This window comes from Tachyglossus aculeatus, chromosome 11 (genome assembly GCF_015852505.1).
Source record: "Tachyglossus aculeatus isolate mTacAcu1 chromosome 11, mTacAcu1.pri, whole genome shotgun sequence".
NCBI lineage: Eukaryota > Metazoa > Chordata > Mammalia > Monotremata > Tachyglossidae > Tachyglossus > Tachyglossus aculeatus.
Window position 1 is genome coordinate 48,567,349 of NC_052076.1, and position 24,772 is coordinate 48,592,120.

Sequence of the window (24,772 nt, forward strand, 5' to 3'; positions counted from 1 at the left end):
AGAAATAAGAGCAACTGGATGGAGTTCTGGGGGCCCTCCAGATTCATAAGTCTCACAGAAAATTCACTTTTGTTGCTTCATCCTCAATCCGTCCCTGGCCAACGAATCAGGGCAACTGAGCCTTGGCTGAAAGTTCCTCACCGCATGCAAAAGGATAAAGACAGCCCTGCTCTGCAGGTCAGGAGATGCTCCCAGTATTCTGCTACAGAAAGATGCTCTGCAAAGGAGGTATCCACTTCCGGAAAGAAAGTCTTGGATTCATTCAGATGAACTGCCAGGGCAGCCAGCCCTAAAACATGGGCGTCGCTCAGACTCGGCCCCTGAAACCAAAACGTAAATACAGCTGAAAGGACAGAAATGTAGCACGTGTCACCAAGCAGCTATCCTTCATGGAGCCTGACCATAACAGGTGGCAGCAGGCTAAAACTGCCAGAGGAGAAACTGGGCCTCCAAATGAACTCACTAAATCCCACTGAAAGCAGAAGAACCCTCCTCAAGTCAACAACTTTCTCCCTTTCCGGTGCCCTTGATATTCCTGACCTATTCTAGAAGAATTTCTGTCGCTTAAATAAGAAAATTCTGTACCGTTTAAGCAGTTGCCATTCTGCTGATTCAGAATTCCAGGGAAGTTTCCTGTCCTTTTACTATTCCCTGATCAAACTCCTCTGAGAGGTTCAGATTAGAGGTGTTTTCACAGGGTGCTTGGAAGCGTTGCATCAACCCAAACCTCTCCCCGCAATCTGGACGGCGAGTCCTGATGCAACCTGGAGGTTTTCTCATCTCCCAAAGGGCGATATCCATGCCAGTTGCCAAGAAGAAGAAAACAGCAAATGGAATGGATGGGAAATCTCTGAGTTGCTGAGTGTTATTAGAGTGAGGTAAGGCTGATTTTCCCTTCACTCCTTCTCCCTGGAAATAAAAAGCCGAGCAAAGGTGCGCCTTGGGACTGCTTGTTAGAATCTGGAGTGAACAAACATTCCTCAAGGAATGACAATTCCCCACCCTCACTGTAAGGAAAGAAACAGGCCATTGTTTAGTGAGTCCTTCCCTGTAGTGTCGGAGAGGTGGGGTCAGGAAATCTAACCTGATGGTAAATAAGCTGGCAGAGTCTGGTGATCATAGCAGGAAGGAGAGGCTTGTGTCCACACATCATTTTCACAAAGAGGGAGGGCCAGGGGCCTTGCCTGCAACAGAGCCAAGAAATCATGTGAGACAAGTGGTTGTCCAGATTGCTTTTAACCCCAGTGGAGTAGAGAGGATGTTTTAAAGATAAATGGGCAGGGAACATGTCTACGACCTCTGTTGTATTGTGCTCTCCAAACCGCTTAGTGCAGTGCTCTGCACACAGAAAGTTCTCAATAAATACCATCGATTAGTTGATAAATGTAACCTACCATTTACCTCACTCTCCGAGCGATGCAATTCTACAATTTATTTTCAGTATCTAGGAAGACTGAGGGAGAAGAGGGGCTTAAAGGAGACTGGGAGGGCTCAAAAATTGTATTCTCAAGCTACAACTACCCAAATTCTACCAAGGCAGGAAAATACTTCTTTAAGCTGTTTAATTGATGAGGACCAAAAGCATTAAATACTTCTTTAAACTGTTTCATTGATGAGGACCAAAGGCATTTCCTCGGTGACAACTTTGCAATCCTCACTGAATAAAAATGATGTGTTGCTCTGAAGAATATTTAATAGTTGGATTTCTAAGAAAACCGATTTTATTGTAAATTCCCATAGTAGGTCCTGAACTATTATCCCTTACCTTCAGAAACATGGCTGAGAGTTAATGACTATAGGATTAGTCTTATTCTGATTTTTTCAAGATTAAAAAAGGCAGATGACCTAATAATTTCATCATAAAACTGCCAGCTACAAGGCAATGCAGTCTGATAACATACCTGTCCGGAGGATTGAGACTTGAAGAAGCCATTAAATACTGGCAGAAAGAGGACAGTAATAGATCAGTGACCTAGGACAAAAAGTATATTTTTAGAATCACTTGGGGGATTTAGGCCCCAAACCTCAAAAAGGAAGCCAAGGCATGAAATTTACAGTTATTGATTGCTGAAACACATAGCACAAAATAATCCCCAGTCTCCACAAAGACTTTCAGAAGTCAGAACCCAACATTTACTCTTTGTCCAGTATACTAAAGCCCAATACACTTAATATTCTTCACAGACAAAGGATAATAGCTACTTTATGTTGTCCGCATCCTTCCACACCTTCCTATTCCTCATTCCGGGCCATTTCATACTCACACTTTGTTCTAGCTGCTCAAGTTTTGGAGCATGAAAGTTAAGATGAACCCTCAGAGTCTCACATTCAGTGTTGCTCTCACTATGCCCCAGAACAATTCGCAGTTTCTCAGAGATCACTGCAATCTGAGCTGCCATTGCTGCAGATGAAAACAAGCATGAAAATAATATAACACAGGGGAACTGGAGGTGCGAGCGTGAAATGTTAAAATATAGGGACTTCTAAAGAATAGGCAGAATGGTTATTGGTGATTACAGTGTTTAAAAACACTTTCCACCGCACTCCCTTCTTCCCTTTAAAATGACAGCTTCAGCTGGAACATTCGGGTATTCATTCCCTTTTCTCTCTACCTTTTACTCTTCCTCTCCTCATCCTTCTCCCCTTTGCCCGCCTCTCTTGCTCCTGACTTTCCCCATGTTCAAGTGATATGAATTCCATGTAGATGTTCTCAAACCAGGGCAGAACCCCAGGAATCCCACTAGCCGGGAATGTTGGAACCCTGCAACCAACCAACGCAGGAAAATTTAAGTAAGGTGTAAGAGTCACCACGGAAATCACTTTCATCTCGACTGCTGAAGCACAGTCTCTAGACCACAGGCTTCTTTTATCATTCCTACCCTCCATTATTCAGTCGGTCAGTCATATTTATTGAGTGCTTACTGTGTGCAGAACGCTGTAACTAAGCATTTGGGAGAGTACAATGTAACAAAAGAACTGATGCATTCCCTGCCCACGACAGAAATCCCTTGCTTCAGGGAGAGGGAATATGTCCAAAAGCCTGTTTGGGGCAGAGGAGAGAGGGAGAGAAAAGAGACGAATGTACAGTAAAAGAAACTACCCTGGCTGCTGCTACCACTCCTCTCTCCTTAGAGATGGGGTCTCTATTAGATGCACAGAAACCATTAGCAGCTCTAGAATAACTAAATTTGGAAGCTGTCAGTGGCCCAAAGTTTCTCTTTTTCCCCTGTTCCATTCCCTTGGTTCTTCCAGAACACAAAGACTCAAGTTTATTAGGTATCGGCTTGGCTGCTTTTGCAGCACAATCCATCTTTTCTAAGTACGTATTTCTAAAGGAACGTAATTCTATCTCACCATCATATCCGGTGGGGTCTACTATCAACGTTCTCAGATCTTTTAGTCCAGCTTTTAATTGATCCAAAGGCCCCTCAGCAGAGTCAGTCTCCATTTCCACAGCAGCATCTAGGTAAAATGAGAAGTTCCAATGATTTAGCCACTTTAAAAAGCTGGAATTCATATTTCGATCAATAGGGATTTTTTCCTTTGTGTAGTCCATTTGAAAAGAGCAAATTCACATCTGATCTTGGTAAATATAGCGTATACCCCATAATAACTAGAAATCTATTCCTGAGCACAGGACGTTTTCCCTTCTGATATTCTGAAATGTGTTATTTTATTGGTCAAATGAAATGGGAAATTCATTCAATTTTATTTATTGAGCGCTTACTGTGGGCAGAGCACTGTGTTAAGCGCTTGGGGGAGTACAACAGCACAATAAACAGACACATTCCCTGCCCACAACGAGTTTACAGCCTAATGAAGATAAGCTACAGGAGGAATTTTACATGGACAACTCTGGACAACCAACCGGTTCTTCACTTCTGGCCATTCTGGAAAGTTAATAAAAACTACAAATTTCCAAACGACAATTCTGGAAATTGTATTAAAGCAAGAAACCAAGACAACATTCCCATATTCTGGAGAGTAGGGGAGGAGAAATCAACATTCACTGGACATGTTAAGGAACTAATAGAGATGACAGAGAGCTCCAAGGAGAAGGCAACATTGAACATTATGGAGCAAACACAAGAAATAATGGGAACACATAAGAGTCCATGGACATATTAAAAATGAATTTAAGATATCAGGAAAAGCTTTAAAATTCTGAAAGCAAAACTGATGGAGATGAGAATTCCTTTCTCAGGTGAGGAACAAAACCCTGAATCATAGCTGCCCAAGGATTTGGAATCAGTTACATCCCTGGGTGAGTTTTCACCCTAATTTCACTGCCTCAAAACACTTTTTTTAACCAACATACTAATTTCGGCAAGACAACATTGTGTTAGCTCTGAGAATGTTAATCCCTGGCCAATGAGAGATCATCTTTTACACATTTATGCATTCTCTTACTATAACCCTCCCATACTCATTTGTAGTTGGGTACACTAGATGATGATAATAATAATAATGGTGTTTGTTTAGCACTTACTATGTGCTGAGCACTGTTCTAAGCACTGGGGTAGATACAAGGAAATCAAGTTGTCCCACGTGAGGCTCACAGTCTTAATCCCCATTTGACAGATGAGGGAACTGAGGCACAGAGAAGTAAAGTGACATGCCTAAAGTCACACAGCTGATAAGTGGCAGAGCCAGGATTAGAACCCTCGACCTCTCACTCCCAAGCCTGGGCTCTTTCCCCTAAGTCATGCTGCTTATGCAAATGACCAGTGTGCTCAACTACCCCCAGACCTTCCAATTCATAAAATAGTACATATTTACACTATTTGCTAGAAGTAGGGAAGAAGCTACAGGCCAAAAAAACCCTGGATAGTTAAAAAATTAATCAGAAACTTTAAATATGAACTGTTTTGCTCTATGATAAACCATTATCACCTGGGAAGAAGCCATCCTTTTACCTTGGCTAATGAAATCAAATGAAAAATGCAAACTCATTCTTATTCATTTTACCTTCATCTTGCCTTTCTTCTGCAATAGAACATGCTTGGTGGTAACTGTCATATAGATTTGCTGGAATTTTATCAGACCTGGATTAGAAAAAAAAATTGAAATCAAATTAATGATTTCTTTCAAGATTCTAATAATTCTAAAGCATACAATCCCCAAAGCCTGCGTACAGTTCAGTTCTTGTTTTGTTTTCTGACGTTCAGTGACTAAGCAGTCACATTTAAAGAGATGTACTGGCTTTACTTTGCTCTAAAAAAACATTAAAATTGGAGCTGCTACAGAAAGCCAGGGCATGAGAGGAAAGGGCTTAACCAGTCCTTCCCTTGGCAGACCTTCCCATCTTTCAAGTTTTGCCTAACTCCTTTCTTCCATTCTTTAAACTGGTATTTGTTAAGTGCTTACTATGTGCCAGGCACTGTACTAAGTGCTGGGGTAGACACAAGTTAATTACGTTGGACACTGTGCACCTCCTCCAGGAGGCCTTCCCAGACTGAGCCCCTTCCTTCCTCTCCCCCTCACCCCCCTCTCCATCCCCCCATCTTACCTCCTTCCCTTCCCCACAGCACCTGTATATATGTATATACTTTTGTACATATTTATTACTCTACTTATTTATTTATCTTACTTGTACATATCTATTCTATTTATTTTATTTTGTTAGCATGTTTGGTTTTGTTCTCTGTCTCCCCCTTCTAGACTGTGAGCCCGCTGTTGGGTAGGGACTGTCTCTATGTGTTGCCAACTTGTACTTCCCAAGCGCTTAGTACAGTGCTCTGCACACAGTAAGCGCTCAATATATACGATTGATTGATTGGGGCTCACAGTCACAGGTGGGAGAACAAGAGAGTTGAGGCACAGAGAAGTGATTGGCCCAAGGTGACACAATAAGCAATTGGCAGAGCCAGGATTAGAACCCAGGTCCTCTGATCCCCCAGGCCCATGCTCATTCCACTAGGCCATGCAGTTTTTGAAACTAAAGTCCATCGGCCTCTAATCCATCCTAATCCTCCTCAACCTCTCAGCTTTGTCTTCAACACTGTGGACAACCCCCTTCTCCTGGAAACATTATCCAACTTTGGCTTCACTGACACTGTCCTCTCCTGGTTCTCTCCCTATCTCTCTAGCCACCCATTCTTAGTCTCTTTCCCGGGAGCTCCTCCTCTACTTCCCAATCCCTAACTGTGGGAGTCCCTCAGGGCTCAGTTCTGGATTCCCTTCGAATTTCCATCTACATCCTTGGAGAACTCATTCACTCCCATGGCTTCAACTGCCATTTTTATGGGGATGATTCCCAAATCTGAAGCTCTAGACCTGATCTTCGTCCTTCTCTGCAGTCTCATATTTCCTCCTGCTTACAGGACATCTGTACTTGGATGTCCCACAGACACTTCAAACTCAATGTGTCCGCAACAGAGTTCCTCATCTTCCCACTCAAACCCTGTCCTCCTCATTACTTTCTCATCACTCTAGACAGCACCATCCTCCACATCTCACGAGCCCGTGACCCTGGTGTTATCCTTGACTCACCTCCCTCGCTCAACCCACAAATTCAATCTGTCACCAAATCCTATCAGTTCTACTTCCACCATTTTGCTAAAATCCACCCTTCCCTCTCCATCTAAACCCCTACCTCCTTAATTCAAGCACATATCCAAACCTTGCCTTGATTACTGAATCAGCCTCCTTGCTGACTTTCCTGCCTTCTGTTTCTCCCCGCTTCAGTCCATTCTTCACTCTGCTGCCTTGTTCATTTTTTCCAAAGAAATGCTCAGTCCACATTTCCTCCCTCCTCAAGAACCTCCAGTGGTTGCCCATCCACCTCCTCATCAAACAGAAACTCCTTACCATCGGCTTTAAAGCACTCAATCCCCTTGCCCCCTACCACCTTACCTCTCTGATTTCCTACTAGCCCTGTCCATACACTTCACTCCTCTAATGCCAAACTATTCATTGTACCTCAATCTCCTCTCTCTCACTGCCAACGCTTTGCCCACAATCTGCCTCTGGCCTGGAATTCCCTCCCTGTTCATATCCGACAAACAATCACTCTCCCCACCTTCAAAGCCTGATTAAAATCACATCTCCTCCAAGAAGCCTTCCCCAACTAAGCCCTCTTTTCATCTTTCCCACTTCCTTCTCTGTCATTTGGATTTGCTCCCTTAATTTACCCCACTCTCAGCCCCGCAGCACTTATACACAGATCCATAATTTATTCATTTATTTTAATACATGTCTCCCCCTCTACACTGTAAACTCCTTGTGGGTGGGGAACATCTACCAACTCTGTTATAGTGTGCTCCCTCAAGCACTTAGTACAGTGCTCTGCACACAGTAAGCATACAATAAATACAATGGACGGATTGGTTTGACCAAGACATATCCTTCATGATTTTGCAAACTTCAATTTCTTCTTCTCAGCTTTTGCCTTTCCACCTGGATTCTGCACTTTTGACGGGAATTTGGGGGGGGAATATCAGCTTCCTTTTCATTTTTTCCTTTGCTTACATTCTACTACTTTTTGTGGTCAAGCGAACTGACCTTTACAACCTACAACGCCATTATATCTTAGAGATCAATCATCTCCCAGGTTCACTGCAGAATAATGCAGAATGCTAAGGGTGGAGTCAAGCTAAGATTTCTTAAAGAGAAATCACAGAATCAGAGAACTGAAAGGGACGTTGAGAGGCCATTTGGGCTAGCTTCTGGACTGTAGAAAACTGAATAATACAAACCACTGAGGACAGGGAGTTAATTCCCCCCCCCACAAAAAAACCCTAAACAAAAGGCCAGCCATGTTCTATCACACTTTGTGAACAAAAGAAAGAGGTGGGAGATTCTCCTTCCCAAGATATAACACTGGCTCTCCAGTTTGAGTGGCATTATAAAACAATGTATTGCCCCATTCTTCTCTGGTGATTTTCGTACCTCTTTAGGAAGTCTATAAAAGTCATCCGGGAATCAGGTACTTCAGGGAGCTGTACAATAAAGAAAGGAGTTACTGTGACAGGCTAAACAACAACAACAAAAAAAAGAGTCACACATGTCCTCCACAAACTCAATGCCAAATGGTAAAACAAAAACAATACCAACCACTCGTGGTGTCAGCAGAGCTGGGAGGAAGCGGGAAGTATAGTAAGGTCGTCTAAATATACTGGAATGGAGAGAACAGAATTGATGAGCAAAAGCCACAGAGCAAGACATTATTACAAATTGTAGATCAGAACATGAGAGTGCAACCAATTTATCAAGCAGAGATAAACTTATGGAACTGACAAGGAGTTTCTCTCTCAATCAATGGCATTTATTGAATGCTTACTGTGTGCAGAGCACTGTACTAAGCACTTGAGAGAGTACAATAGTGTTGGTAGACACGTTCCCTGTCCACATCTTGGCTGTATCTGAAGCAAGAAAATCAGCAGATTAAAAAAATGACTCAGGTGCTTCTGGAGAGTAGGTTTTTGCTGGGTACATACGCTTTGAACAATACTACTGAACATCACCTTAAGATACTAATGGACGAATTTTCATTGCCAGCTTTGGACCTGCTTTTTAAGGGTCTCAATCGGGCTTTTCCATTTTTGGCTACTGTTTACTCGACACTCCCTAAATACTAGAGTTTGATTAAATAAAGAATAATATTGTCTTGAGTTTGAGTTTCATGTGCTCAATGCACTTGGATCTATGACCTTTGGGCATTGGATATTCACCCCACCCTCAACCCCACAGCACTAAACATACAGATCTTGAAATTAGATACATTTAAATTTATTTAAATGATATATTATAAATTATTTATTTATGTTAATGTCTCTTTCACTAGACTGTAAACTCACTGTGAGCAGGGAATTTGTCTGCCAACTTTGTTGTATTGTACTCTGCCAAGTTCTTAGTACAGTGTTCTACATACAGTAAATGCTCAATAAATGACAATGACCGACGGATTGATTGATGATGTGCCCATAAAAAAAGTTCTGAAAATGATGTCCCACCTGGCTTCCAATACAAGGGCAGGGATTTTTCCAGTCTGTTCAAAAACCTTAATGGCCTTTTCAACATCTTTTAAGGCCTGGCACTGGGGCTGGTGATACAGGCACATGGAAGAAGATGAAAGAGTGAGAGATTCAGCGGCATTAAACGTGACAAGGTAAGACTTGTCTTCCACTCTGCAATGAATATCACCTCTGTAAAACTATACAAGCTATACAAATGGCAGATACATGAAATTGGCAAGGCGACTAAAATATATTTCAATTGTATTACGCAGTTATAAAAATTGGATCCATTACAAGAACTGTCTCAAGTACCACTGAAAACCAAAACAATGGATTTAAATCCTACGTTTGCTTACAGTGTTTAATCACTTTAGGAATTACTCTTAGGTGGGATATGAAGGCATGGCTCAGTGAAAAGAGTCTGGGCTTTGGAGTCAGTGGTCATGGGTTCAAATCCCGGCTCCGCCAACTGTCAGCTGTGTGACTTTGGGCAAGTCACTTAACTTCTCTGTGCCTCAGTTACCTCATCTGTAAAATGGGGATTGACTATGAGCCCCCCCTTGGGACAACCTGATCACCTCATAGCCTCCCCAGCGCTTAGAACAGTGCTTCGCACATAGTAAGCACTTAACAAATGCCATTATTACTAAGAAGTCCATTCCTACAAGTGAAGAGATAGTCACAAAATGGACCATCGTCAGGCACAAAATGGGGGGCAGGATTTCCCTTTCAGTGGTAAAATTTGACCCTGACCTGTAACCCACACCGCAACAATTCTGGATTTCTCAGATTGGCTAGGCCACTCTGTCAGGTAATTACTGACAAAGACCAGAACACCACCAAAAACTTTATCTGAAACCATGATTCCTAATACTAAGTCCCTTTCTTCCTTGAGCCACATTTCATTTACCAATTAAAAAACATTCTACTTCCTGCTATCTTCGCAATAGCAATCTTTCGGCTGTTTTAATTAGTCCAAAGGGTAAAAGGGGAATCAAATTTAAAATGTTTCCTTCTAATTAATTTTATCATTTGAACTGTCTCAAAGAAATCAACCCCAGGATTTCCTGGAACCAGAATTCAGCTCACACTATTGAAAGGTGCCCACGCAACAAGAAAGCATTTTGATTAATTAGTAAGAGCAGGGAAGAGACAGTAAACTGTCAAAACCAGGCCTACTCATAACTTTCGCTGAGAAAAACACGCTTTCCATCACAACTGAAAATTGCCCAGCCCAAATGCAGATTCTGTCCAGGTCACACTGGATCACCAATTACCTTCAATGGTTCTCCTGGTGATGATAAATCCTCATATAGGCCCATGTCTTCTATAGCAACCTTTATAGGATTAGAGGAAGAAAACAGTTAAGTGCCTCAAAAACAACAATATAACAATAAACACACACATTCCCTACCCACAACGATCTTACAGTCTAGAGGGGAAGATCAGACTAATAATTGTGGTATTTGTTCAACGCTTACTATGTGTGAGGCACTGTACTAAGTGCTGGGATGGAAACAAGCAAATCAGGTTGGCCAAAGTCCCTGTCCCATATGGGGCTCACAGTCTCAAATCCCATTTTACAGATGAGTTAACTGCGGCACAGAGAAGTGAAGTGACTTGCCCATGGTCATACAGCAGACAAGTGGGGATCCAGGATAAGAACCCATGACCTTCTGAAGACCAGACTAGACTACAACGTATTCCGTTTTTACCCCCTGAAACAATACTGCGCAAATGCTGATTTTCCTCATAACGAGCATTTATTTAAACCACTGTTCTGAATGCATTAAAGATGCATTACAGTAGTTAGTATTCTGAAAATTAAATACGGAGTTCAGCAAGAGTTACATCCTTGACTTACATTGAGATCAGCCAACCGGGTTTTGGCCAAGGTGATGTAGTCTAAGAGCAGTGATCGGTATTTGGCGGGTACCAATGGAGGGTGAAGGAGATGTACCTGAAAATAAAGGATCAGAAGAGGGTTATTAAATGAGATGAGTTAGTTTTCGGCTTTTGAATAGGGACTTAAATAGTCTTAACATCAGAGGTAGTGTGGCCTAGTTGAAAGAACATGATACTCGGAGATAGGAAACCTGGGTTTTATTATTAAGTAGACTCCGTCATTCATTCATTTATTCAATTGTATTTATTGGGCGCTTACTGTGTGCAAAGCGCTGTACTAAGCGCTCAGGAGAGTACACTATAACAATAAACAGACACAGCCTTGGCAAGAAGGAGGATACTAGTGACCTGGGGGAGAGCCTCAGTAGAAACCAATGTAAATCACCTATTCTGTAATTTATTTTAATGTCTGTCTCTGCCTGTAAACTGTAAGCTCCTTGCAGGCGGGAATGATGCCTCCCAACTCTATTGTATTGTACTTTTCCAAGGGCTTAGCATGGTGCTCTGCACAGTAAGCACTCAATACATACCGCTGACCGACTGAGCGAAGGACACAAAAGTCCTATTACAGAGGGCAGATAGTGGTAGTTAGGAGGAAGTATGGAGTACGACAGTGAGTTGAGGTGATCACAAAAATTAAACTTGCAACTTGAAATCCTCAATAAAATAAGACAGCTTCTTTGTGACAACAGCTGGAAAGGAACCACGGTGGATTTGAGGCAAAAGATAAATTGTGCCCACTGGCCCCCAGTAGCTGTACTGGAATCCTCAAGGCCATAAAACTTGGTAGCATCTGCTGCTACAGGAGCAATCTCAGATCTTTTACCCTGACAGCACTGAGAAATGCAACAGTCAAGGGATCGCCTCCAAAGGAAGATGTGGATTCCAAAAGAGGATAAGAATCATAATAATCGTTCTGCCAGTGCTAGCTGGAGGCTGGCATCCAAACACCAGAAACGCCAGTGTGTCAGGTGTTTCCGATGCCTGTTGCCTACAGATGCCATATTATCACACTTCCAATACCATCAGGTCTAGAGTTCAGAAAGCAGCACTGAAGATAAGCATGTGCCCAAGACAGGCAGTGGTGAATGCTGATTTTACTTCTTATTGTATAATTTACTTATTATATTATTAAATATTTTACTTATTATTATTATTATTATTGTGGTATTTTTTAAGCACTTACTATGTGCCGGGCACTGTACTAAGAGCTGGGGTGGTTACAAGAAGAAGCAGCATGGCTCAGTGGAAAGAGCATGGGCTTTGGAGTCAGAGGTCAAGGGTTCAAATTCCGGCTCCAATTGTCAGCTGTGTGACTTTGGGCAAGTCAGTTAACTTCTCTGTGCCTGTTACCTCATCTGTATAATGGGGACTGAGACTGTGAGCCCCACGTGGGACAACCTGATTACCTTATATTTACTCCAGTGCTTAGAACAGTGCTTGGCACAGAGTAAGCATTTAACAAATACCTTTATCACTATTATTATTATTAAGCACTTTCTATGTGCCAGGCATTGTACTGTACACTGTACAGGAGAAGCAGAGTGGCTCAGTGGAAAGAGCACAGGCTTTGGTGTCAGAGGTCATGGGTTCAAATCCTGGCTCTGCCAATTGTCAGCTGTGTGACTCTGGGCAAGTCACTTAACTTCTCTGTGCCTCAGCTCCCTCATCTGGAAAATGGGGATTAAGACTGTGAGCCCCCTCTGGCACAACCTGATCACCTTGTAACCTCCCCAGCGCTTAGAACAGTGCTTTGCACACAGTAAGCGTTTAATAAATGCCATCGTTTTTCTTATTATTATTACAAGCAAATCGGGTTGGACACAGTCCCTGTCCCACGAGTGGCTCACAGCTGCAATCCCCACTTTACAGATGAGGTAACTGAGGCACAGAGAAATCAAGTGACTTGCTTAAGGTCACACAGCAGACAAGTGGCCGAGCCGGGATTGGAACCCATGACCTTCTGACTCCCAGGCAGGCCTGTGCTCTATCCACTATACCATGCTGCTTCTAGCTTAACAAATAGCATTATTATTATTATTATATTTGTTAAGCCCTTACTATGTGCCAAGCTCTGTTCTAAGCACTGGGGTAGATACAAGGTTATTCATTCATTCATTCAATCATACTTGTTGAGCGCTTACTGTGTGCAGAGCACTGTACTAAGCACTTGGGAAGTACAAGGTTATCAGTTCGGACACGGTCCATGGCCCACATGGGGCTCACAGTCTTAATCCCCATCTTGCAAATGAGGAAACTGAAGCACAGAGAAAGAAAGTGACTTGACCAAGGTCACACAGCAGACAAGCAGACAAGTGGGGGCCCCAGACTGAGCCCCCTCCTTCCCCTCTCTATCCCCCCCGCCTTACCTCCTTCCCCTCCCCACAGCACCTGTATATATGTATATATGTTTGTATGTATTTTATTACTCTATTTATTTTATTTGTACATATTTATTCTATTTATTTTATTTTGTTAATATGTTTTGTTTTGTTCTCCGTCTCCCCCTTCTAGCCTGTGAGCCCGCTGTTGGGTAGGGACCGTCTCTATATGTTGCCAACTTGGACTTCCCAAGCGCTCTGCACACAGTAAGCGCTCAATAAATACGACTGAATGAATGAATGAAGTGGTAGAGCTGGGATTAGAACCCAGGTCCTTTGACCCCCAGGCCTGTGCTCTTTCCACTAGGCCATGCTGCTTCTCGATTATGGGATAAAGTTACCTTCATGTACTGGGGAGCTTCAAAGGGCACTATATCCGATAGGAACTTGCACAGGAAGACCAAAGCCTTCTTACTGCTGCTATGGTAACCACTAGCACTCCCAAAGGAAGCCTGAAAGAGAAAAGATGATGTATGTGGCTCTTTGGCTTTAAAGGGGCCTGTTATTCAAAAGTGGACATCCCACCAGCCGTCACAATCTAGCATCACATCACCGAATGACCTGTCCCCCCTACGCAAGTGGATGTTCACCTCAATCCCACAGCACTTATATACATATCCTTATTCCCTACTGCATTCCCTGTTTGTAATTTACTTTAATATCTGTCTTCCCCACTAGACTGTTAGCTCCTTAATTATGTCTATCAACTTCATTGAACTGTGCTCTCCCAAGCACTTAGTATAATAATAGTAATTGCGGTATTCATTTAGCACTTACTATGTGCCGGGCATTTTACTAAGCGCCGGGCTGGATACAATCAAATTGGGTTGGATACAGCCCCTGTCCCAGGCAGGGCTCACAATCTCAATCTCCATTTTACAGATGAGGTAACTGAGGCTCAGGGAAGCCAAGTGACTTGCCCAAGGTCACAGGGCAGGCAAGAGGTGGAGCTAGGATTAGAACCCATGACCTTATGATTCCCAGGCCCATGCTCTATAATAATAATGATGGCATTTGTTAAGCGCTTACAATGTGCAAAGCCCTGTCTTAAGCGCTGGGGAGGATACAAGGTGATCGGATTGTCCCACGTGGGGTTCACAGTCTTCATCCTCATTTTACAGATGAGGTAACTGAGGCCCAGAGAAGTTAAGTGACTTGCCCAAAGTCACACAGCTGACAATTGGCAGAGCTGGGATTTGAACCCATGACCTCTGACTCCCAAGCCCGTGCTCTTTCCATTGAGCCACGCTGCTTCTCCTACACCATGCTGCTTCTCCGCACACAGTAAGCACTCAATAAATACCATTGATTGATTGATTGATTGAATGACTGATTAATTGATGTTATCTAACAGGCTACTTCAATAGGCAGAAGGGAGGTGGGGGCATCATTATTAAATCCTAACCTCTCACAGGGTACTTTATGCTTTTTAATTTAAAATACTTAAATGAACACTAGACTTTTGAAGCCCTTTTTCTTTCATCTACATTCCTATTTTCTTCCTAATGACCCCCGTCAAAGCACAGAAACGTTCATTACCATCAATCCAAAATAATGACCCCTATTAAACTATTCCTTTCTCTTGGTACGAACATTAATTCAATCAGAGTGCAGAGAAAATAGTAAAAAAAAAAAAAACCTACAGAAAATAGAATTTGAATTTGGTACAAGCATTTTCAGATAATTTATAATTCTGGATGACTGTTGGATCTGTGCTGTCCTGTGTTACTCCAGAAAACGCCATTGATGTCCACATTAAAATGAAGAATAGTTCTTGTTGGAGAATATTTTGGCTCCATTTACAACAGAACTCCTTAAAATGAGGGATAAGCTGTCTTTTAAAAACCAAATGATGTAAATCAGAGAAGATAAAGTCCCAGAAATCTCCATCCCCTCTCTCCCCTGGCTTTAAATGCTATAGCCACATTTTGTTTACATAATCATTTTAACCCAGGATAGCAGTTGCACTGGACTCATTAAAGACCAGTCTAAGGCCCTCATCAAGTGGCATAATATGAGGCAGGAGTAGTGGTGACAGCTGACACAGTGGAGAGTCCTGACCCTAAGAGAGCCCAGGGAAGAGAAACAACAGGCCTAGGCAGAGATCCGCTGGCCTTCCTCTAACTTCCCCTGATGTGTCTCTTCCCTATTTACCACCTTCCCAGATGCTCCCCTAGGAAAAACTGTCTTCTCAGTCCTGCCACCCTTCAAGAGGATTGTCAGGACATATACTGAATGGTCAGAAACTTGGGATGCAGGTGCAGGATTTCTTGATAATCAAACACCTTTGGTGCACCAATGTAGCAGATCCCTCTGAGGAATGCATCGGCAGCAACAGATACCACGCTGAATCTCAGTTATTTAGAAGAAGAGGGGAGAAGATAGGAACGAACTGGGAGACAGGAATGGGAAATACATCTGTGGACCAGATTACTTCATCCAAAGGCCAGTGTTCGCCCTGGGGTCTGACCACTTGTTTAAGGCACGGGGGATTGGGGAGAAGGAGAAAAGAGTGGTACCAGCTTGTTCTGCCATCCGGCCAATGTTCCCCAGGCCGGGGCCACATCCTGCCAGCAGAAGCTACCATCTTGACTCCTTCCTCAGCCCCTTTCTGAACTAAAGGGGTTAGGAAGATAATTCCTCCCCAGTAAGCTCTGCAGAAAAATGAATAGAATTGCCCTCACAGCACAAAAATCTAGATGTGGTTGTACTTGTACTTCCCAAGCGCTTAGTACAGTGCTCTGCACACAGTAAATGCTCAATAAATACCATTGATTGATTGATTGATGTGGTTCAAGAGCCATATATTTTTTATTCATTTGAAGCAGGTGCAGAGAAAAGCATACATCTAGGCATCGGGAACCAGTGTGACTCCTACCCTAACCTACTCCCAAAAGATAGTTTGGGGAACTTCAAAGAAGATTATTTTCTCATTCCTCCCTTCACGTTTAATCAAGTGCTCACCAGGTTCGAAGCGCTGTATTTGGTGCTCACCTTACCTTAAACCATTCCGCATAAGATATGAAGACTGAGGGACCCTCCTGAGCTGCTTGACGAACTATCAGAAAAGCAGTGATCATGCTTTCTAAATCGTAAGTCTCAAATGCTTTGATCATCAAACAGCCCAACCAATCTAGGACAGAGTCATTAAAAATACAAATCGTTAGGGAATTGCAAGGTGAATCAGAAACAGATCTTAGAAATAGACAACAGTTCTAGGTTCCATAGAGATGATGTTTCAGTTCTTTGCTAAAGCAAAACAGAACAGGCTGATGGATGATACTTAGGAAGCTGAACTAGGGTCCAATAAATGACACCTCTAATTGAGATTCGATGTATTTTAGAGCCAGAGAGAAACTACCATTTGACCTCCCTCTTAAAAAAAATTAATTATGGGATCAAAGGGGCCGTTCTAACAGCAGAGCTATACACACTATACTGAGTCATGACCTGGTTACTGAAATCAGTTAAAAGGTAGTAAATGCTGCCGTTTTTACTTCTGTACTTAAAATTCATAATGTGGCACATGCACGGATTAATAATAAGGCAAAATAACCAAAATAATTACTGGGTGTATGTGAAAGGCCAAGTGGTTTTGCAAGTGCTTTTTAGATACGTACACATTAAACTGTGTCGAAAGGGACTTAGCTACTCCATTTGATTTTCATAATGTATAATTGGTGTTACAAGTGGAATTTTCTACCGAGGGACTGATACTGACACTGCTACACCCCAGTCTTAGACCTATGACACAAAGAAGAGGTAGTATACAATAAGGTAAAAATCAATCCTACTGTTCGAAACGCTACGTTTCCTATTCCTGAAAATCAGTGGCCACTTTCCTAAGGACTGTTCTCTTTCACCCAATTGTAAAATTGTAAGAGTTAAAAAAATGATTTATACACACTCGTATTAAGCTCTAAAAGAGGTTTTCATAGCATCTAGTTGTTAAATCTTACAATGTACTTTTATAAAGAGATGAAATGTAATTTGAGCCACGAACCAGTGAAATATTTGCCCAATAATGACTTTGGGAGTCAGGAAACAGAGCCCAAGTACACTAGTCTTCACTTTAAAACTTCACTCCCAGTTGTTCACACCACAGCTAAAAATGCACCATTTTATGTGTTCCAATAGACAGGCAAGATATGTTACCCCCACAAAGCAATAATGCTCCTAAAGTTTTGCACCTTTAACCAGTTGTTGGGCTTCAGCCAGGCAGACGACCAATGTAGATACGCAAGACAGAATATGCTGCCAATTAACCTCATATGTCTCTAGGACTTCCTGCAAATGACAGACCAGCTCCTTTGGGCTAAATACGACAAACAGCTGGAAGAGAAGCAAATCCTCTTCTTTAGTGCCTGAAGTAAATTCATCCATTAGAGTACAAAACAAAATCCACCACAAACTTCGCAAACGCTAACTCTTGAATTCATCACTGTAATTTCCCCACAAAGCCGAAAGCTAATTTTACCCATCAATGAAATGAGAATATTTCTTGCTTAATCTTTGGTACTAATTACAATCAGAGACTCTGAAGGATTTTCACTTCTTTCTCCCCCTCAGCCACAGTTAGTTGCTGGGGTTCTTACAAAAGGAATTCATCAAAGGAATATGGGGCAAAACATGACCTTAAGTTTCTTCTTCTCCCTAAATCCTAGGGCTGTATAAATATCTGGAAATTTCCTTTCATACAGAGCTGTCTCAAATACTAATTGGAGGCACTGCAAATTCTGATTAACAGAAGGAGAAAGTGAAGGCTCAGGAGTTTAAATGACCACCCAATTGCCAGAACATGGAATCAGACCCAAGCCTCCTAACATGGTGACCATTAAGCCACAAGATTTCTTCTGAAGTCAGCATACGAAAAGTTCCAATAAATCCCTAGTAGTGGTCTTAAACCTGACAAATATATTTAATAATTTCTGAAAGCCCCCACCACCCGCCCTGCTCCAGTGCGTGAGAGTTTCTTAAAAGTTCAAAATCATCAGAAAGGTCCTGGTCTCAACGGCCTTACTCCACGATAGATCATGGTGAGCAGAGGACAGGTCCTTGCAAAGCTCCATTCCCTTTGCATTCGAATGGCATCAGATGCTGCAGCCAGAGGAGAGACAAATGGCTTTTATTAGAAAGTGTCACAACTGGCTTGAAAAGAAAAATGTTCAACACACTCCCCTTCACTGAGTTGTTTCAACTACTAAATATTACATCCAAGAATATCGAGTCTCTCCAGAAACCTCATACCCCGAGGACTCAAGTGCAATGAGAAAATGGCAAATCAATTCACTGGATAAACTAAAAAGATGTCTGAAAATTCATTTAGTGTCTTAATACTGAAATAACACCCCATGTTATTTGAGCAGGTGTATGGTGCGGGGTTACATGTAAGTAGGGATTATTATCTGTAACTGTGCTTCTCGTTATAGACCAGGCTGTCAAGCTAATCCCTGTAGATAGGCCACTTCTACAGCCAAATGTTCATATTCAAGCCGCACTTGATTAATAATTTGCCACACCGTTAAATTATTTGTAATAAAAGTAGCAACTTAATATATTATTATTAAATAGAAAAGGAAATGAAACTGGCAAATTGAACTATTTTTATTAATTTATGACGGTGTCAGGAGGTCGGATTTCTACGGAACAGCATCCTTTTTTTTTTTTGGTATTTGTTGAGCGCTAGGTGTCAAGCACTGTTCTAAGTGCTGGGGTAGCTACAATTTAATCAAAGAGGACAATGTCCCTGTCCTGCAAGGGCCTAACAGTCTAAGGTGGGAGAACAGGTACTGAATCCCCTTTTTAGGGCTAAGGAAACTGAAGAACAGAGAAGTGATGTGACCTGCTCAAGGTCACACAGCAGGCAAGTAGTGGAACTGGGACTAGAACCCAGGTCCTCTGATCCCCAGACCCGTGTTCTTTTCCACTTACGCTGCACTGATTCTCCAAATGTGCATCCCTCTAATCCTGTCCAGGAACAGGATGGAAAAAGTAGGTAGGAAATGATAAAACAGAGAAATTCTCTCCCTCTTTCCCAGCCCCCTTCCATGACATAGTCACCCACAGGAATTTATCTTCCCTTTGGTTCATAAAAGGAGAGATGCAACAGAATTCACCTCCCAGACCTCTGCCAACAGTCTGGCTCCTGGCTCTGGGTTAAAAGTGTCACTGTCACTAATAATAATAATTGTTAAGCACTTACTATGTGCCGGACACTGTATTCATCACTGGGACAGATACAAAATAATAAGTTTAGACACAGTCCCTGACCTACATGAGTCCCAAAGCCTAGGGGAAGGGAGGACAGGTACTGAATTCCTCTTTTGCAGATGAGGAAACTGAAGAACAGAGAAGTGACGTGACCTGCCCAAGATCACACAGCAGGCAAGTGGCAGAGCCAGGACTAGAACCTAGTTCCCCTAACGCCCAGGCCCATGCTCTTGATCATAATATGTTTTGTTTTGTTGTCTGTCTCCCCCTTCTAGACTGTGAGCCTCCTTGTTGGATAGGGACCGTCTCTGTATGTTGCCAACTTGGACTGTCCAAGCGCTTAGTACAGTGCTCTGCACATAGTAAGCGCTCAATAAATACGATTGAATGAATAATAATAATAATGGCATTTATTAAGCACTTACTATGTGCAAAGCACTGCTCTAAGCGCTGGGGAGGTTACAATAATGATAATGGCATTTATTAAGCACTTACTATGTGCAAAGCTCTGTTCTAAGCGCTGGGGAGGTTACAAAGTGATCAGGTTGTCCCATGGGGGGCTCACAGTCTTCACCCTCATTTTGCAGATGAGGTAACTGAGGCCCAGAGAAGTTAAGTGACTTGCCCAAGGTCACCCAGCTGACAAGTGGCAGGGCTGGGATGAGATGAATCCAAAGCCCAGGCTCTTTCCACTGAGCCACGCTGCTTCTTTCCCCAAGACCAAGCTGCCTCCTAAGTGCTGCTGGCACTGAAAACTTTCCAATGGCACAGGGGAAGGAGGGAGGGAAAGGAATGTGCAAAACAGTCCCCAAAATGCTAGAAGCCCCCAGGAGTGGAATCTGACCCAAAAGAAGCCAAGTCGCTGGAGGAGGCAGGCATGGGATGGCCCCAGCTGAACGCCTCCTCCTCCTCCTCCTGCTTCCTTGCTGCCAACCGCCCTAAGCAGGCTGTGCCTGACATGCTATTGTGAAATCGCGCCAGATGGTAGTCATGCATAATGCTGATGGAATAAGATAGGATGATATGCTTGGCTACAAATTGGCTCGTTAGCATCTTAAGTCACAAACACTCGTAGGGAGTGCCTAGTATCTTTAGTTCTACCCAAATAATAGTATTATATCTTTTCAGCATCTTGGGTATGGGGGGCAGTGCCTTCTTCCAACTAGATATAACAGATGGTAATACCCCTACCAGTGAAAATATGCAGTTTGAGAAATACTATCAGAAGGAATGCAAAATGGGTCTTGAGCTGATGCTTCTTTATCTTTGTAGATCATACAAGCTGTCCCTGGAATCAAAATTTGGAAATTGCTCATCCTAGAGACCGAAATGAATGCTTCTATTAACTGTTAAAAAATGAAGTTTTTCAAATAACTTGAACTCCACCTTTTTGTTGTTGTTGTTGATGGCATTTGTTAAGCGCTTATTACGTGCCAGGCACTGTACTAAGGGCAAAAGGAGCTGGCATCAAAAGATGCCTGGTGAACCAAGTAGGGCTCCTACTACTGATTCCTAAAGTGTCTGTGGCCTCAGATAATAATAATAATAATAATGATGATGGTATTTGTTAAGCGCTTATTATGTGCCAAGTACTGTTCTAAGCACTGGGATAGATCACGGTAATCAGGTTGTCCCATGTGGGGCTCACAGTCTTAACCCCCATTTTACAGATGAGGTAACTGAGGCACAGAGAAGTGAAGTGACTTGCCCAAAGTCACACAGCTGATAAGTGGCGGAGCCAGGATTAGAACCCACGACCTCTGACTCCCAAGCCCGGGCCCTTCCGCTAAGCCACGCTGCTTCTTCATAAACTGTCTTATGATGTATACTACTAAATAGGGTATGGATTTGGATTCAACATGCTCATGGGTGGTGGAAATTGCAGGAGGGCAATAATCTGACAGAGGATTTCTCGATTCAGTTTCCAAGTGATTTTGAGTTTCCAAGTAGAGCTAAAGAATGCATCCATACTTCCCTGAACTAGGCCCTAAGCATAAGAAATCAATTATCAGGGTCTTTTATTAAAGCAAAGCAAAATCTGATGTAGAGTGTGTATTAAGAGAAGCAGCTTGGCTCAATGGAAAGAGCCCGGGCTTGGGAATCAGAGGTCACGGGTTCTAATCCCCGCTCCCCCACTTGTCAGCTGTGTGACTTTGGGCAAGTCACTTAACTTCTCTGCGCCTCCGTTCCCTCACCTGTAAAATGGGAATGAAGGCAACCTGATTACCTTGTATCCCCCCAAGCGCTTAGAACAGTGCTTGGCACACAGTAAGCGCTTAACAAATATTATCATTATTAGTACCCAGCCTTTCCACTTCCCTTTGTTCCGGGACCATCTTGAAGACCTGTTTCCCAGGGGAGGCTTAAAACTTGTCAGTTGGGGCAGGGAAAGACTGGGCTATAATTATCCAAACTGCAATTTTGGCCGGACTCATTTGCATAGTATTCAGGTAGGACTTACTTTGAATGCGTGCAATGTCCCTTCCAAAATAAATTGCCAGGCACTTTAATAATACAAGACATCAACTGATGTGCTTGTGTCATTTTAGGACCAGGGAATCATCACTTAGGACCATAAGAATCACATTTCCAAGAGGTTGTCATTTCCCCTCCTCCCTCTCCCTTCTGCATCACCTCTGCGCTTGGATCTGTTCCCTTTAAGAACTTTATATTCATCCCACTCTCAGCCTCAGAGCACTTATGTACCCATCCACAACTGATTTTAATGTGTTTCTCCCTCTACACTGTAAGCTCCTTGTGGGCAGGGTACTGTACTCTCCCAAGCACTTGGCACAGGGTTCTACACAAAGTAAATGCTCAATAAATACTACTGATTGTCTCCAGCAACTGCGAAAGAGCATTCTGTAAATGCAAAAGGGCATTTGGAGCCTTACGAGGTAACCCAAAGATGATTACTAGTGGTTTTTCTTGGACTCCGCAGTATGAGAAGACTAAAAGAGCTTGTCATTTATGAAAATTTTTTAAAGGAATCTGTCTGTTGTGGAAAAAAATGTCAAGATGAGAAAGGACGGCTTCCCTGGAGAAAGAAACTTGGGCACCCGACTTGTAAATTTGCCGTAGCAACTGCTCTTCTGTTGCTCAAAAGACAGGTCACCCGCATCAGGTAAGACACGACATTTGGGAAGATGGGCCAGATGAAGACTCCAGATGATTTTTTACCTTGCGTAGAGCATGCCCACCCTGGGTCTAGGCTTCTCACATGCAATCATGTATTGTGGGTCATTCTGTTCAGTGATATGGTCAGCTCTAGGGACTGCTCTACAGATTTAGGCAGGTGTCATTTGTTTTGCTGACTTTCACTCTTCTTCACACGCCCCAAAGAATCTAGGCGTTAATCTTTGTTGAGAGCTGTTGGAGCAATGCCCAAAATAGCAGTATGTCAGCTGTGTGACTTTGGGCAAGTCACTTAACTTCTCTGTGCCTCAGTTCCCTCATCTGTAAAATGGGGATTAAGACTGTGAGCCCCCCGTGGGACAACCTGATCTCCTTGTAACCTCCCCAGCGCTTAGAACAGTGCCTTGCTCATAGTAAGCACTTAATAAATGCCATTATTATTATTATTATTATTAAGACAGCATGATGCAAGATGTTGGGGATGTAGACATCTGTCTCTGAGCTCACTTTGGTGAAACTGGGGACGAGCTGAGATCTGAAGCAGTCAATCTGTGGTCTGCATTTTCAAATTCAAATTCACGTAGACAGCCCTCCGTTTAGAGCAAATATCAGAGCATGCACTATCCCAACTAAACTATACCTACTCATTATATGTGGAGAAAATCCTACCAATCCCTTGCCTCACATTTAAATCTAGCCTGTCTGCACTATTACCCAAAGAAATTGATAGTGCAATCAATACTAACCACCTGGCATGAGTAATCTCATTTTAATAAACCAACTGACTTTTCCTCATCAGGATAAAAGGATGCATATGTTAACTGGTCCAGAAACCAACCCCTATCCTTTGTTTGATACTAACCTTTCAGAACAGGATTGTAGATAAAAATCTGAGTCAGCGTATGAGTAAAAAATCTCTTTAAAGAATCTGGAGAAATCAAACTGCCATACATGGAAACACTGTATACGTTTAACCTGCCAAAAGAATCAAGAAGAAAATATTCTCAGATGGGTGAAGTTGCTAGGCATTCTTTGTCACAAATGTATTGCCTCAGAAGAAAAACTTACTCAGTAAATATGCAGCTTTAATCAGATTCTAGTCAACTCCAGTTAGAGAAACATGAAGAAAGACCCAAAAAGATGACTGGCATAGGATTTGGAGTGGAATAGGCTAGTACAAGAGGACGAAAGACTTCAGGAAGGAAGAGGGGATAATTAATGGTTGACTACAGGCCAGAGTAAATGAGGAGCCATGGATAATTGATGGAGGGGAAGGGAAACAGATGCTGACTGGGAAGCAGGAAAAGGGAAAGATTAACATGGGCCAAAAAAGGATAAATTGTAATAATAGTATTTTATTAAGCGCTTGCTGTGGGCATAGTACTATACTAAGTGCTAGGAAAGTATACAGAGGTGAAAATTAGCCACAGTTCTGGTCTCTCAAGGGGCTCACGACCTAAGATTTATATAATGAGCAGTATTCTCATTGAACAGCAGATAAGGGGAGATGGGAAGGAAGATAAATATTGCTAAAATCTAACCAAAATTTATACATAATAATGTCTATTTTCCAGCCTATGCAAATGAAAGGAAATGCATGCCAAAATTCAGAACACCCTTTAGAAATGTGACTACTCTGCACCTCAAACTTGGATAAAAAAACATCATTACAGCCACAAATGGAGACATACCAACATTTCACTGCCTTGGATGTAGATTTGTCTTGCTCTTCGATAGAAACAGCATCAAGAACATCTGATCATCAAAAGTGCAAAAGGTAAACAAGAAAGTCACAGCAAATAAGGACTGGTAATATTGTGCTCAAAAGAGTGATGGAAAGGGTCATGCCATTACCATCAGAGAGAAATCAACTGTAACAGCTTCTGAGTATATCCTTTAAGAAGGTAAGGTAACTAACTCCATTAGGGAAATGGGGAGAAAATGGCCTATTCCTCAAAGTTCACTTTTTGAAGCAAACTCCCACAGTGACACCCAGTGTTAAAACCTAAAAGCCCTGATTCAATTTAAAAAGCTATAATCTATACTTGAAATAAATGAACACCTAACTGCCAAAGAATCCCCAATGAGTTTACTTTATTTCTCGTCACTAGAGTGACTGAAAGATAGCTTGTGGCTCTGCCAAAGCCAGAGTAAACACTACCTTTAACTGTATTTGGATAAACT

The 24,772-nt window shown here is 42.4% G+C and overlaps 1 protein-coding gene across 1 annotated transcript in view; it reads right to left on the minus strand.

Moving 5' to 3' along the window:
* The window catches only part of FANCA (FA complementation group A), a 69,997-nt gene that overhangs the window by 31,280 nt on the left and 13,945 nt on the right, over nucleotides 1-24,772 (minus strand). The window contains exons 10-26 of the mRNA XM_038754634.1: nucleotides 24,280-24,343; nucleotides 23,451-23,563; nucleotides 18,264-18,340; nucleotides 17,434-17,575; nucleotides 16,243-16,376; nucleotides 13,585-13,695; nucleotides 10,822-10,917; nucleotides 10,235-10,294; nucleotides 8,955-9,043; nucleotides 8,056-8,116; nucleotides 7,891-7,940; nucleotides 4,969-5,045; nucleotides 3,355-3,462; nucleotides 2,265-2,401; nucleotides 1,902-1,972; nucleotides 1,085-1,184; nucleotides 142-320 (exon numbers count right to left, since the gene is read on the minus strand). Coding sequence (XP_038610562.1) covers nucleotides 142-320; nucleotides 1,085-1,184; nucleotides 1,902-1,972; nucleotides 2,265-2,401; nucleotides 3,355-3,462; nucleotides 4,969-5,045; nucleotides 7,891-7,940; nucleotides 8,056-8,116; nucleotides 8,955-9,043; nucleotides 10,235-10,294; nucleotides 10,822-10,917; nucleotides 13,585-13,695; nucleotides 16,243-16,376; nucleotides 17,434-17,575; nucleotides 18,264-18,340; nucleotides 23,451-23,563; nucleotides 24,280-24,343 — 1,669 coding nt within the window. The remainder of the gene's footprint in view (nucleotides 1-141; nucleotides 321-1,084; nucleotides 1,185-1,901; nucleotides 1,973-2,264; nucleotides 2,402-3,354; nucleotides 3,463-4,968; nucleotides 5,046-7,890; nucleotides 7,941-8,055; nucleotides 8,117-8,954; nucleotides 9,044-10,234; nucleotides 10,295-10,821; nucleotides 10,918-13,584; nucleotides 13,696-16,242; nucleotides 16,377-17,433; nucleotides 17,576-18,263; nucleotides 18,341-23,450; nucleotides 23,564-24,279; nucleotides 24,344-24,772) is intronic.